General features: G+C 40.9%; 1 protein-coding gene across 4 annotated transcripts in view; it reads right to left on the reverse strand.

The window, feature by feature from the left end:
* The window catches only part of ZNF451 (zinc finger protein 451), a 75,494-nt gene that overhangs the window by 17,819 nt on the left and 44,557 nt on the right, over window positions 1-13,118 (reverse strand). For all 4 annotated transcript variants that reach the window (XM_040428609.1, XM_040428608.1, XM_040428607.1 and 1 more), the window contains exons 11-14: window positions 11,317-11,415; window positions 4,519-4,662; window positions 3,089-3,219; window positions 1,829-2,015 (exon numbers count right to left, since the gene is read on the reverse strand). In XM_040428609.1, the coding sequence (XP_040284543.1) occupies window positions 1,829-2,015; window positions 3,089-3,219; window positions 4,519-4,662; window positions 11,317-11,415 (561 nt within the window). The remainder of the gene's footprint in view (window positions 1-1,828; window positions 2,016-3,088; window positions 3,220-4,518; window positions 4,663-11,316; window positions 11,416-13,118) is intronic.

The raw sequence follows: 13,118 nt of genomic DNA on the forward strand, positions 1-13,118 counted from the left end.
CCCCATAGAAGTGAATGGGGTTGCGTGAAAATCGCAAGCATCCGCAAGCAAGTGCGGATGCTGTGCGATTTTCACGCATGGTTGCTAGGTGACAGTCTATTCACTGTATTATTTTCCCTTATAACATGGTTATAAGGGAAAATAATAGCATTCTGAAAACAGAATGCATAGTAAGTGATCAGTTGAGGGTTAAAAAAAATAAAAAAAATTAACTCACCTTCTCCGTTTGTTCGCGTAAGTCCCGGTCTCTTCTTTACTTCTCAAAAGATGAACTATCGGCTAGGACCTGTGGTGACGTCAGATCACATGCTCCAATCACATGGTCCATCACCGCGGTGATGGACCATGTGATTGGAGCATGTGATCTGACGTCACCAAAGGTCCTTTAGCCCATAGTTCATCTTTTGAGAAGTAAAGAAGAGACCGGGACTTACGCGAACAAACGGAGAAGGTGAGTTAATTTTTTTTATCCCTCAACTGATCACTTACTATGCATTCTGTTTTCAGAATGCTATTATTTTCCCTTATAACCATGTTATAAGGGAAAATAATAACATCTACACAACACCGAACCCAAACCTGAACTTCTGTGAAGAAGTTCGGGTCTGGGTACCACAGTCGGTTTTTTATCACGCGCGTGCAAAACACATTGCACACGCACGATAAAAACTGAACATCGGAACGCAATCGCAGTCAAAACTGACTGCAATTGCATTCCTACTCGCGCGGGTTTGCCGCAACACACCGGGACGCATCCGGAACTAATCCGGACACGCTCGTGTGAACCCAGCCTTATACTTTTATAGAGCAGGTTGTCACGGCCGCGACAATACCAAATATGACTACTTTTTTGGGTTGTTTGTTTCAGTATTACATAATAAAGCATAAAAATTAAAAATAAAATAATTTTTAGTGTCTCCACATTCTGAAAGCAGTATTTATTTTTTGGGCGACTGTCTTGTGTAGGGGCTAATTTTTTTGGGGATGAGATGGCTTGATTGGCACTATTTTGGGGTGCATATGACTTTTTCATCGCTTGCTATTACACTTTTTGTGATGTAAGGTGACAAAAAATGGCTTTTTTATACAGTTTGAATTTTTTGCGGTATTCATCTGAGGGGTTAGGTCATGTGATATTTTTATAGAGCAGGTTCTTACGGACACGGCGATACCTAATATGTATACTTTTTTTTATTTACTTAAATGTTTCACAATACCAGCATTTTTTAAACAAATAAAAAATGATGTTTTAGTGTCTCCATATTCTGAGCCAGTTTTTTTTTTTTGAGAGAGATTGTCTTAGGTAGGGGCTCATTTTTTGCGAGATGAGGGGACGGTTAGATTGGTACTATTTTGGGGGTGCATACGCCTTTTTCATCACTTGGTGTTGCACTTTTTGTGATGTAAGGTGACAAAAATAGCTTTTTTTTTTACACGGTTTTTATTTTTTATGGTATTTATCGGACAGGGTGGATCATGTGATATATTTATAGAGTCGGTCATTACAGACGTGGCAATACCTAATATGTGTGGGTTTTGTTTGTTTTTTTATTATAAAATAAGGGGAAAGGGGTGTTTTTTTTCCTTTACTTCATTTTATTAAAAACACATTTTTTTTTACTTTACTTTATTTCTGATGTTCACTTTTGGGGGTCTGATCCCCTCTGATTTCAGCAGGCACCCAGTTCCGATCACCGCGCGGCGATCGGAAATACACAGGGAGTACCTGTACGCTTTATGTCCCCAAGAGGTTAAGGGAACTGGAAAAACTTATGACTTTTCTGCCTTGGGTAATTGATGGCTCCTGCACATGGTAGAGATTGCATACCTTGTGTTGTCTCCGCTATGCTGTTCAGCAAGGCACACATCATGTCTCCTCCTAAATGGTGGGGGTTAAGGATATGAGCAGGCCGCTGTGTTTTTTTGAACTGGTTATCCAACTCTAAGAAACCTTTATCACCCGAAAGAATGGTGAAAGGGATTTGCTTGGGTAGTTTCTCATCAAGACGACCTGCCTGAAATCACAAACATGGGCATTTAACTGAATTATACAAAACTGCCTGTCAATGTCTTGGGTACTGTATCTGACATGATGGCAAACAACCATCCTCCTGCTAAGCACATGGGACGTTGCAAGTATGCCTGTGTAATAGCTGTAATATACAACCACAGCCCCAGCAATCCAATGTGTCATCAGTTGATATTTTGTGGAATAACCCCTTTACGGTAAATGTATTTGTGGTCCGCAAAACACAGATACCGGCCGTGTACGTTCTACATTGCTCAATTGCACACAAGAATAGCTCCATCACTGAAATGAATGGGTCCACATCTGCTCCGCAATTTTGCAGATACAAATACGGTTGTCTGAATGAGCCCTAAAGTCTCTTTCACACAAAATCGTTTCCCGCATGGGTGCAACGCGTTAAGTGAATGAATAGCAACCGCACTGAATCCTGACTGATTCATGTCAATGGGTCTGTGCACATTAATTTTTTTCATGCATCGTTTCTGTAGAGAATAACAGCTTGTTCTATATTCTATAGAAAAGTGAATGGGGCTACTGTGAAAAGTGTCTAGGAGATGTTTGTTGGCCTTCAGTTGTTTTTCTTTCCACACGCGGGAAAAACGCATCAAAACTGATTGCACCTGCACAGAAAAAACTGAAACCCAACTGCAGACAAGATTGTGAAATGGTGCGAGTTTCACTGAATGCACCCTGAACCAATCCGTATCAGTCGTGTGAAAGAGACCTAAGTGTTATACACGGAACTAAAAAAAATAAATAAAAAAAAATAAAAAAAATAAACATTCCGGAGTGCTCCCTCTAGTGGTGGCTGAAGACAATTACATAATCGCCCATGTATGAGCACTGAACAAACATATGCATGCATAAATACACAAAAAGTAATCACAAGCGTGGACAGGGAAAAAGGACAAAAACAGATACAGAAGACACTGTACATACAGATAGAAAACAAAAGATTTCAGTAGGGAATATTTGGCAGTATACAAATTATCCAATAACATATAGCTGAGATCCCTTTCCCCATAATAATACATTGTTGAAAGCAATAAGTGAACTTACATGCATGCAAATAGCAAAGTCAGCAGCATCTTTCCTATTACTGCAGCGAGGATGAAGGAAAAAACAGCCGGTGTTTGAAAGATACTTATAAATCTTGCAGTTAATAGGGGGCTTCCAAATATTTTTTCCACCTAAAAAAAAGTTGAAACATAAAAGAACTTAAAGGGGTTGTCCTGTTTCCTGCACATTCGCTTTGGTCACAGATCAGAACCACGGCATGGATCCACTGCGTGCTCACACCCAGGTAATCCAGAAATAGAAAAAACAGGATTCAGCATGTAAATAAAAGCCAAAAATTGCTATGGTTAAAAGATTTGTTTGTTTTTGTTAGGCTAGTTTCACACTAGCGGCAAGGAACTCAGGCAGGCTGTTCTGGCGGGTGAACAGCCTGTCGGATCTGTGCTGCCGCTAGTGCATGTGTGCCCCTGGAATACCGCTCCAGCCCCATATACTATAATGGCATGACATGTCGTAGTTTTATTTTGACTGCCTCTCGGCCGGAACTCCGGCCCGCCCCCATAATAGTCAATGGGGCCGGAGCGGTAGTCTGGGGGCACGCGTGCACTAGCGGCAGCACGGATCCAACAGTCTGTTCACCCGCCGAAACAGCCTGCCGGAGTTTCTTGCCGCTAGTGTGAAAGTACCCTTATATTGATGACCTATCCTCATGATAAGTCAACAATGTAAGATCGGCCAGGGGAGACTGCCGTCACACCCGCTGATCAGCTGTTTGAAGAGAACACACTTCTGCAATGTTGACGGCATGCAGATGTGAATGAGACGGCTCTGTCCTATTCATCTGAAGAGTGAAGTGAATGGGAACACAGGAACTGTAATTACACTGCTTGCTGCTACAATGTTGACGGCGAGCAGTTAACAGACGAGAACCTAGCACACAACGTATACGAAGAGATGTGTTCTTTATTAATGGGTTTATTTTAATAAATGTTTGTATTTTATTTACACGCTGATCCTATTTCTTCTATATCTGAACACTTGGGATCTGCCTGCAGTAAAGAACTGAACATTATTTACAAGGCAGAGCCTGGATCTGGATTTCTTGCGACTGCCATGGCGATCCCATTCATTTCAATGGGATAACCGCCATGTAGCCCTTGCCTAAAACTGCCACTAATCATCCGATGAACAAGCAAACGCTCTCAACGGCTGAAAACATCATTGATGCAGACAACTAAATCATTATTTGTGTTTACACAGCATGTTCTGCTGACCAGAAACAATGATCTATTATGGGGACAAGTGATCGCAGTATAGATTGCTCGTCACCATACACAGTAGATGATTGCTGCAAGTAAATGCAGCTCTTACCTCCTCTGATGAGCAGTCAAATATCAGGAACAAACAGTTTGCCTGTTCAGTGAGCCCATGTTAGAGAATTTCTTCATATGGTACTATAGACAAAGATTTACCTTGAAATCCCCAGACAAACGTTCCCTGGTTCAACTGTCCCGGTAGATGAGTAAAAAACTGCGCCCAGTTGTCTAAGTCAACAAACACTATGTGGGTCATTGTTTGAAGAAATTCCAAATCAGGTAAATCACTTTCCTCAAAACCTAAAGACAGAACATTTATACTGCAATTGGTAGGTAAGATAACGGCAGCGAACTGAGAGTAAAGAAAAAAGAAAACTTAAATGTCCATGTCTCCTTCACCTGCAAACATCAAAGGGGTTCTGCAGTTTTTTTTAAACAGATGATCTATCCTCTGGATAGATCAGCATCTGATCAGCGGCGGTCCGACACCCGGGACCCCTGCCGATCAGCTGTTTGAGAAGGCAGCGGCGCTGGCAGTAGTGCCGCGGCCTTCTAGCCATTTACCGCAGGACCAGTGACGTCACGACTAGTATCAATGGCCTGGGCGGGGCTAAGCTCTGTTCACTTGAATAAAGCTTAGCCCTGCCCAGGCCATTGATACTAGCCGTGACGTCACTGGGCCCGCGGTAAAAAGCAAGAAGGCAGCGACGCTACTGCCAGCGCCGCTGCCTTCTCAAACAGCTGATCAGCGGGGGTCCCGGGTGTCGGACCCCCACCGATCAGTTTTAAAAAACTGCAGACCCCCTTTAAGGGACCGCATAGCAGCACCTCAATGGCAGATTTGTTGAAGAAATTCCTGCAACTGTTCAGTTTATCTAAATGGAGCTTGCTGCAATGTATGCGCATGCTGCAGATACAACCCAATTCATGACTATAAAACAGATTCTCAGTTTCTGCAATAACTCTGCCTCGTGTGAACATACACTAAAACCTACACATTTTATTGTACATTAACAGATATAACTTAAAGATGTAGTACAGCCATACAAGACTACAGACATACTGTAATTATGTTTCCCTAAAACAATCTTACTAATAATAAAGTAGTTCCAGTTTGGGCTCCAAGCCCCCTTTTTGGATCGTATAATCGGTCGGAGCAAGTGCTCTCTAGCTTCTGGTTACTGAGAAGCTGTTGTCAATGTGTCTCAAGTGGTTCTGTCTCAATCAAGCTGATAGTAGGAGCGATCAGTGACCTCTGTGTGCGTCCGGGGCGGGGCTTCTGGCAATGATAGGATCCATCTCAGGGGCGGGGCTTTTAGCAATAGGATCCACCTAAGGGGGTGTGGATTCTAGGATGTTGAATGCTATTGTCTGTGCACTGCACCTGTGTTCAACCTAACAAGTGATTAGCTGACCACAAATGATAGTCACAAAAAGGAACAGGGCTAGTGGAGAAGTCACATGATCAGGCAGACACAGAATCACGCTGTATGCCTGTACCATGGATCATTGTGGTCATGTGACTGGGGTCAGAAAGGGGAGTTGTAGTCCAGACTGGAACTACTTTATTATTAGTAAAGGTCCCTTTAGACGGGACAAGTTAGCAGGCGATTGTCGGCAAGTAAGCTTTGCCTTCCCAGAAAGCGTCTGCTCATCAGTGAAGGAGACCGCTACATGTAAATGTAGCGCGATTGCTAATGCCATCTCTCGTCCCCATACAGACTCGTCGTTCGCCAGCAGCAGAGCGTATTTAGACAGCACAATCTGCTGCCAGCAAAGATTTATTGCCTACACAAACGATTCAATTATCAAACATTCGAGCACCTTTACACTGCCAGAGCATCGCTAAAGAGCGTTCTTATGAACACTAGAGATTATAGAAACATAGAATGTGTCGGCAGATAAGAACCATTTGGCCCATCTAGTCTGCCCAATATATCTGAATCCTATGAATAGTCCCTGGCCCTATCTTATATGAAGGATAGCCTAACGCCTATCCCATGCATGCTTAAACCCCTTCACTGTATTTGCAGCTACCACTTCTGCAGGAAGGCTATTCCATGCATCCACTACTCTCTCAGTAAAGTAATACTTCCTTATATTACTTTTAAACCTTTGCCCCTCTAATTTAAAACTGTGTCCTCTTGAGGTAGTTTTTCTTCTTTTAAATATGCCTCCAGTACTGCGCACAATACTCCAAGTGAGGTCTCACCAGTGTTCTGTACAGCGGCATAAGCACTTCACTCTTTCTACTGCTTATACCTCTCTTTATACATCCAAGCATTCTGCTGGCATTTCGTGCTGCTTTATTACATTGTTTTCCCACCTTTAAGTCTTCTGAAATAATTACTCCTAAATCCCTTTCCTCAGATACTGAGGTCAGGACTGTTTCAAATATTCTATATTCTGCCCTTGGGTTTTTACGCCCCAGGTGCATTATCTTGCACTTATCCACATTAAATTTCAGTTGCCAGAGTTCTGACCATTCTTCTAGTTTTCCTAAATCCTTTTCCATTTGGCGTTTCCCTCCAGGAACATCAACCCTGTTACATATCTTTGTGTCATCAGCAAAAGACAAACCTTACCATCGAGGCCTTTTGCAATATCACTTATGAAGATATTAAACAAAATTGGTCCCAGTACAGATCCCTGTGGAACCCCACTGGTAACATGACCTTGTTTTGAATGTTCTCCATTGACTACAACCCTCTGTTGTCTGTCACTCAGCCACTGCCTAATCCACTCAACAATATGGGAGTCCATGCTCAATGACTGCAGTTTATTGATAAGTCTTCTATGTGGGACAGTGTCAAAAGCCTTACTAAAATCTAGATATGCGATGTCTACTGCACCTCCACCGTCTATTATTTTAGTCACCCAGTCAAAAAAAATCTATAAGATTTGTTTGACATGATCTCCCTGAAGTAAACCCATGTTGTTTTTCATCTTGCAATCCATGGGATTTTAGATGTTCCACAATCCTATCCTTTAATAGGGTTTCCATTAATTTGCCTACTATTGATGTCAGACTCACTGGTCTATAGTTGCTCGATTCCTCACTACTACCTTTCTTGGAAATGGGCACGACATTTGCCAATTTCCAATCTTCCGGGACGACTCCTGTTACTAATGATTGGTTAAATAAATCTGTTAGCGGTTTTGCCAACTCACCACTAAGCTCTTTTAATAATTTTGGGTGTATCTCATCAGGCCCCTGTGACTTATTTGTCTTCACCTTAGACCGCAAACTTAGAACATCTTCCTCTGTTAAGATACATGCATCAAATGATTTATTAGTCATCCTTTCTAGTGGAGGTCCTTTTTCTTTTGTAAAAACTGAACAGAAGTATTCATTAAGGCAGTCGGCTAGCCCTTTATTCTCTTCTACATACCTTCCGTCCTTTGTTTTTAATTTAGTTATTCCTTGTTTTAATTTCCTTTTTTCATTTATATATCTGAAGAATGTCTTATCCCCTTTTTTCATAGACTGAGCTAGTTTTTCTTCTGCCTGCGCTTTAGAAGTTCTTATAACTTGCTTGGCCTCTCTCTGCCTAATCTTGTAGATTTCCTTATCTTCATTGCTCTGTTTTTTTTTATAATTACAAAATGCTAGCTTTTTATTTTTAATGATTTGGGCCACTTCTGCTGAGTACCACAGTGGTCTCTTATTTTTTTTGCTTTTACTGACAAGTCTAATGCAATTTTCTGTTTCATTCAATAATGCACCTTTTAAGTAGTCCCATTTCTCCTGGACTCCATGTAATCCGTTCCAGTCTGATAAGGACTCATTTATGACTAATTTCATTTTTGAAAGGTCTGTTTTTCTAAAATCTAAAACTTTTGTTTTTGTGTGGTGGGACTCTTTCACAGTTCTTATATTAAACCACACTGACTGGTGATCACTAGATCCCAAGGTTTCGCCTACAATGACATCATATACCGAATCCCCATTTGTTAATACCAAATCCAAAATGGCCTCCCTCCGGGTTGGCTCCTCAACCACTTGTTGTAGAGATAACCCCAGTAGGGAATTTAGAATATCTGTACTCCTGGTAGAACTTGCTATTTTGGTTTTCCAGTTTATATCTGGAAGATTGAAATCTCCCATAATGATAACTTCTCCTTTCATTGTCATTTTAGCTATTTCTTCAACTAGTAGATCATCTAGTTCTTTAACTTGACCAGGTGGTCTATATATCACACCTACACGAGTTACTGCATGGTTAGCAAACTGCAACGTAACCCAAACTGACTCTATGTTGGCCTCACCAACTTGTATTAGGTTAGATTTAATGCCATCTTTCACATACAGGGCCACTCCTCCTCCTTTCTTGCCTTCTCTGTCTCTTCTGTATAAAGAGTACCCTGGTATGGTTATGCCCCAGTCATTTCTTTCATTAAACCATGTCTCCGTAACAGCCACTAAATCTACATTCTCAGATGCCATTATTGACCCAAGTTCATTGATTTTTTTACCTAAACTGCGAGCATTTGTAGACAGGACTCTGAGCTTATCATTTCTTAACCTCTGTGCTTCTGACCTGTTCTAGCGGGCAATTGGACTCTTATTTTCACTCTTTTGCCCCCCCTTCCTAGTTTAAATACTCTTCCGCAAATTCTTGGAGTTGTTCACTAAGTACATTTGTTCCTTTGAGAGAAAGATGCAAACCATCTTTTTTGTACAGTTCCTTTCTATTCCAAGTAGAGCTATCATGAGAAACAAAGCCAAATCCTTGCTCTTGACCATTTACCAAGCCATATGTTGAACTCCTTTATGCGCCTCTGCCTATCATTCTGAACATTATGCACAGGCAGAACTTCAGAAAATGAAATGGTGGATGCAAAATCCTGTACGTCATTACCAAGTGTGATAAAAGATTTTTTCACCTCTGACACTTCATTGCAAGCCAGGTCATTTGTCCCTAGATGGACAAGAACATCTGGCGGATTCTCGGCCCTTGAAGTGGTTCTGTCACCAGGATCAACCCTATTAAACCAGGCTAGTAGGGCTGATCATGCTGATTAAAACCATACCTTTCTTTTGTCTGTACGTTAAACGGCTGGAGAGAAATTAGCGTTTTTATTCATATGCAAATGAGCAATTCGAACACACAGAGGCGGGGCTGAAATTTCTGAGCACTGCTCTGTAACACCCCTTGTGCTTTGCACACGCCCCCCCACCCCTTGACTGACAGGGATAGACATCAGGCTGAGGGCAGAGCTGTGTCCTGGCTTATACATATCTCCTGTATATGGGTCCATTCACACGTCCGTAATTTGGGTCCGCATTCGTTCTGCAATTTGCGAACCCATTCACTTTCAATGGGGCTGGAACGGATGCAAAACCGCATTTTCGGGATCCGCAAGTTCGTTCCTGAAAAAAATAGAACATGTCCTGTTCTTGTCTGCAATTGCGGACCAGAAAAGGCATTTTCTATTATAGTGTCTGATGTGCGGTCCGCAAATTGTGGATCCGCAAAACACTTACGGACGTGTGAATGGACCCAATATGTATTATACACACTCTACTATAGCTTTACCACACTGAGATCTGCTCAGAAAACTAATCTACATATTGCTGCTTTATTCATAGGCACAATATGATTATATAGACACCGGTAATATGTATCAGCTTAGAAGCATGGAAAAACCATACATCTCTATGTGGTGATGCTATAGCTTAGCGGTATAGTGGTCTGCCTTGAATATAGACATCCCGGGTTCAAGTCCCAGGGGAGGTATATGTTTTTTGTTTTTTTTTCGTTTTTATTTAAAAACCATATAAAAAGGCTATAGTATAATAAATATGTATAATAATAATAATAATAAATAATAATAATCCTTACTATATTTCAGAAGTGTTTTTTCCCCCCTAAAACCTGTTACTGCTTTGTTCATAGACACAATACATAATTATGAAGAAACCAGTAATATTTATTAGCTTTCTAAAAAACATTATTCTCAATATAATAAAGGACAGACTTTTCTTATGGGATAAATATGGAAGAAAAAAATATCCAAAAGATAAAAAAAACTTCAAAGTCTCTACTAAGATTCAAACCTAGGATCTTCACATACAAAACCAGTTGCTTAACCTCTAAGCTATAGCATTTCTACATAAAAATACGTGTTTTTTTTTTTATATATTTATAACATAACACAATGATAAAGCAGCAATATATAGATTAGCTTTCTGAGCAGATCTCAGGGTGGTGAAGCTATAGTACATGGTGTATATGATATTTACATGCTAGCACACAGCTCTGCCCTCAGCCTGATGTCTAACCCCGTCAATCAAGGGGAGGGGGGTGTGTGCAGAGCACAGGGGGCGTTACAGAGCAGTGCTCTGAGTATTCAGCCCTGTCTCAGTGCTCGAGTTGCTCATTTCCATATGAATAAAAACACAGATTTCTCTGCAGCGGTTTAACATAAAGACAAAAGAAAGGTAGTTTTAAATCAGCATGATTAGCCCTACCAGGCAGTGTGTATGGTTTAATAGAATTGATCCTGGTGACAGAGCCTCTAAGTAAATTGCTTTAGGGAAACCTAATTAAGTCTAAGTAATTTTATATCGCTGCAGTACCCTTTTAAAACGTACCTGCACTTTGAAAATCTGATACGTCATATCAAAGGTTATAATCGGTGGGCGTCCGAGTGCTGAGACCCTATGATCGACAGAATGAGGAGAGAGAAGCGCTTCATTGGGGAATTGTCTCTATTCACTGCCGGAGACTGCCTTAATAGAAAGTCTCAGTCCATCTCGATTCAGTCTCCTTCAGCAAGCAGATACGTGCTAGGTGAGCGCTTCTCTCTGCTCGTTCTAGCAATCATGGGGGTCTCAGCACTCAGATCCCCACTGATCAAAAATGTAAATATGTTGCTAGGACACATCAAAAGTTTTTTGAAATTGCAGTGACACTTCAAAACACATTTAGTCTGGTAAAAATACAATACCTGGATCCATAGGTTGTAAGTCTACATCTTTATTTTCAGTTGAAGTTGAAAAAGGTTCAGACATCACAAGAGACATTCCTGAGGAAGTTTCGGCATGGGCTTAAAAGAAAACACATTGAGGTTACAGGAAAAGCCACCTTAAAGTAGACTTGTAACCTCTCCTGGCATGTCTGTTTTAGTAATACTTGCATTGTCCATGTAGAAACAACTCTGGGCCATCTATTCTGAAGACTGTATGTTGTGCTATTCCTCTATTATTCCTCCTAGAAGTTATGAATGATTTGCTGGCAATTGTCAGTGAAGGTCCAGTTAGGATTTACCAGTTGGGGTGTATCCCTGCACAATCTGACACTGGCACTGATTTAAAATAGGGTCAGACTGTGCAAGAACGCTCACTTAGACCTTTACTGCAAACTGCTGGTAATCCATTCGTAACTTCTAGCAGGAATAAAAACGGAATAGCACAACAGAGTCCTGGGATTAGCAGCTTCAGAATGGTTAATACAAGGAGAAAGCTAGTAGTTACTAAAACAGACATGTCAGGAGGGGTGACAAGTCCTCTTTAAAGACACACGTATGACAAATCAATATACCTTTTTTTTCTAAATGGTTATCAACATCCAAAAATTGTGAAGGCAGCAGCAATTCTGAGAGTTGACGTCCATTTTTGATTTCTAGCTCATTGAAAGGGGTATTCTGGTTGTTACAGTTATTACCTCTTATCTGCAGGATAGCAAATAGCTATTATATAGGTGGGGGTCCTACCACTGAGACCCCTATCGATCATGAGAACAGGGATTCCATACCCCTCAGAACAGTCCTGAATTTAGCGGCAGGGTGATCATGTGCATTGCCTTTATATTCATCTTTATGGGATTTCCAGAGAAAGAGATTATTCCCGAATCGATTTCTAACAGCGATTTATCCTCTGTTGCTTGGACTTTGGTTGTCATGCTGTAGGAATGCCTTGAATGTCAGCTTTCAAACAAGACCAGTTGCATGTTTCTAGCTGCTACCATTCAGGAGATAGCAGCATATAGAGCAGCCCCCCCCCCTCCAGTTAGCTACTTTTCCCACTGTCCAAGCTAGACTCGGGCAAAACAGTTAGGTGATTAAGCCAAATCCTTATATAACAATTTAGCTATAATGAGTGTTTGAGCTGCCAAAAAGTTCAGAGATGAGGGCAATACAGGTGAAACTCAAAGAATTAGAATATTGTGCAAAGTTCATATTTCAGTAATGCAACTTAAAAGGTGAAGCTAACATATGAGATAGACTCATAACATGCAAAGCAAGATATTTCAAGCCTTTATTTGTTATAATTTGGATGATTATGGCTTAAAGCTTATGAAACCCCAAAGTCACAATCTCAGGGGCTATGGATTGATTGGCTGACTAGAGTGACACTTTGAGCCTATAATATTGAATCATTTCACAATATTCTAATTTTAATTCCTTTTAAGTTGCATTACTGAAATAAATGGACTTTTGCACAATATTCAAATTTTTCTAGTTTCACCTGTACATCAAGTCGTCAGAGAAGCAACCTGACGTGTTCAGTGTGGAACTTGAAACAAAACACTCTTCAGACAGACTGAAACTTAACTCCGCAGAACAAAAAAAAAAAAAAAAAAAAAGCTACTGCTGTCACTTCTTGTCCCCATAAAGAATCGTTGTTTCAGGCCGGCAGATCAAACAGCACGATCTACTGCCCAGAAACGATGATTGAGGTGTTCACAATGAGTATCGGGCTGTGTAAACCACATTTTGTTCTCCTCTTCCCTGATGTACAGGATGCACAC

The sequence above is a fragment of the Bufo bufo genome, chromosome 4 (genome assembly GCF_905171765.1).
Source record: "Bufo bufo chromosome 4, aBufBuf1.1, whole genome shotgun sequence".
In the NCBI taxonomy this organism is placed as follows: domain Eukaryota; kingdom Metazoa; phylum Chordata; class Amphibia; order Anura; family Bufonidae; genus Bufo; species Bufo bufo.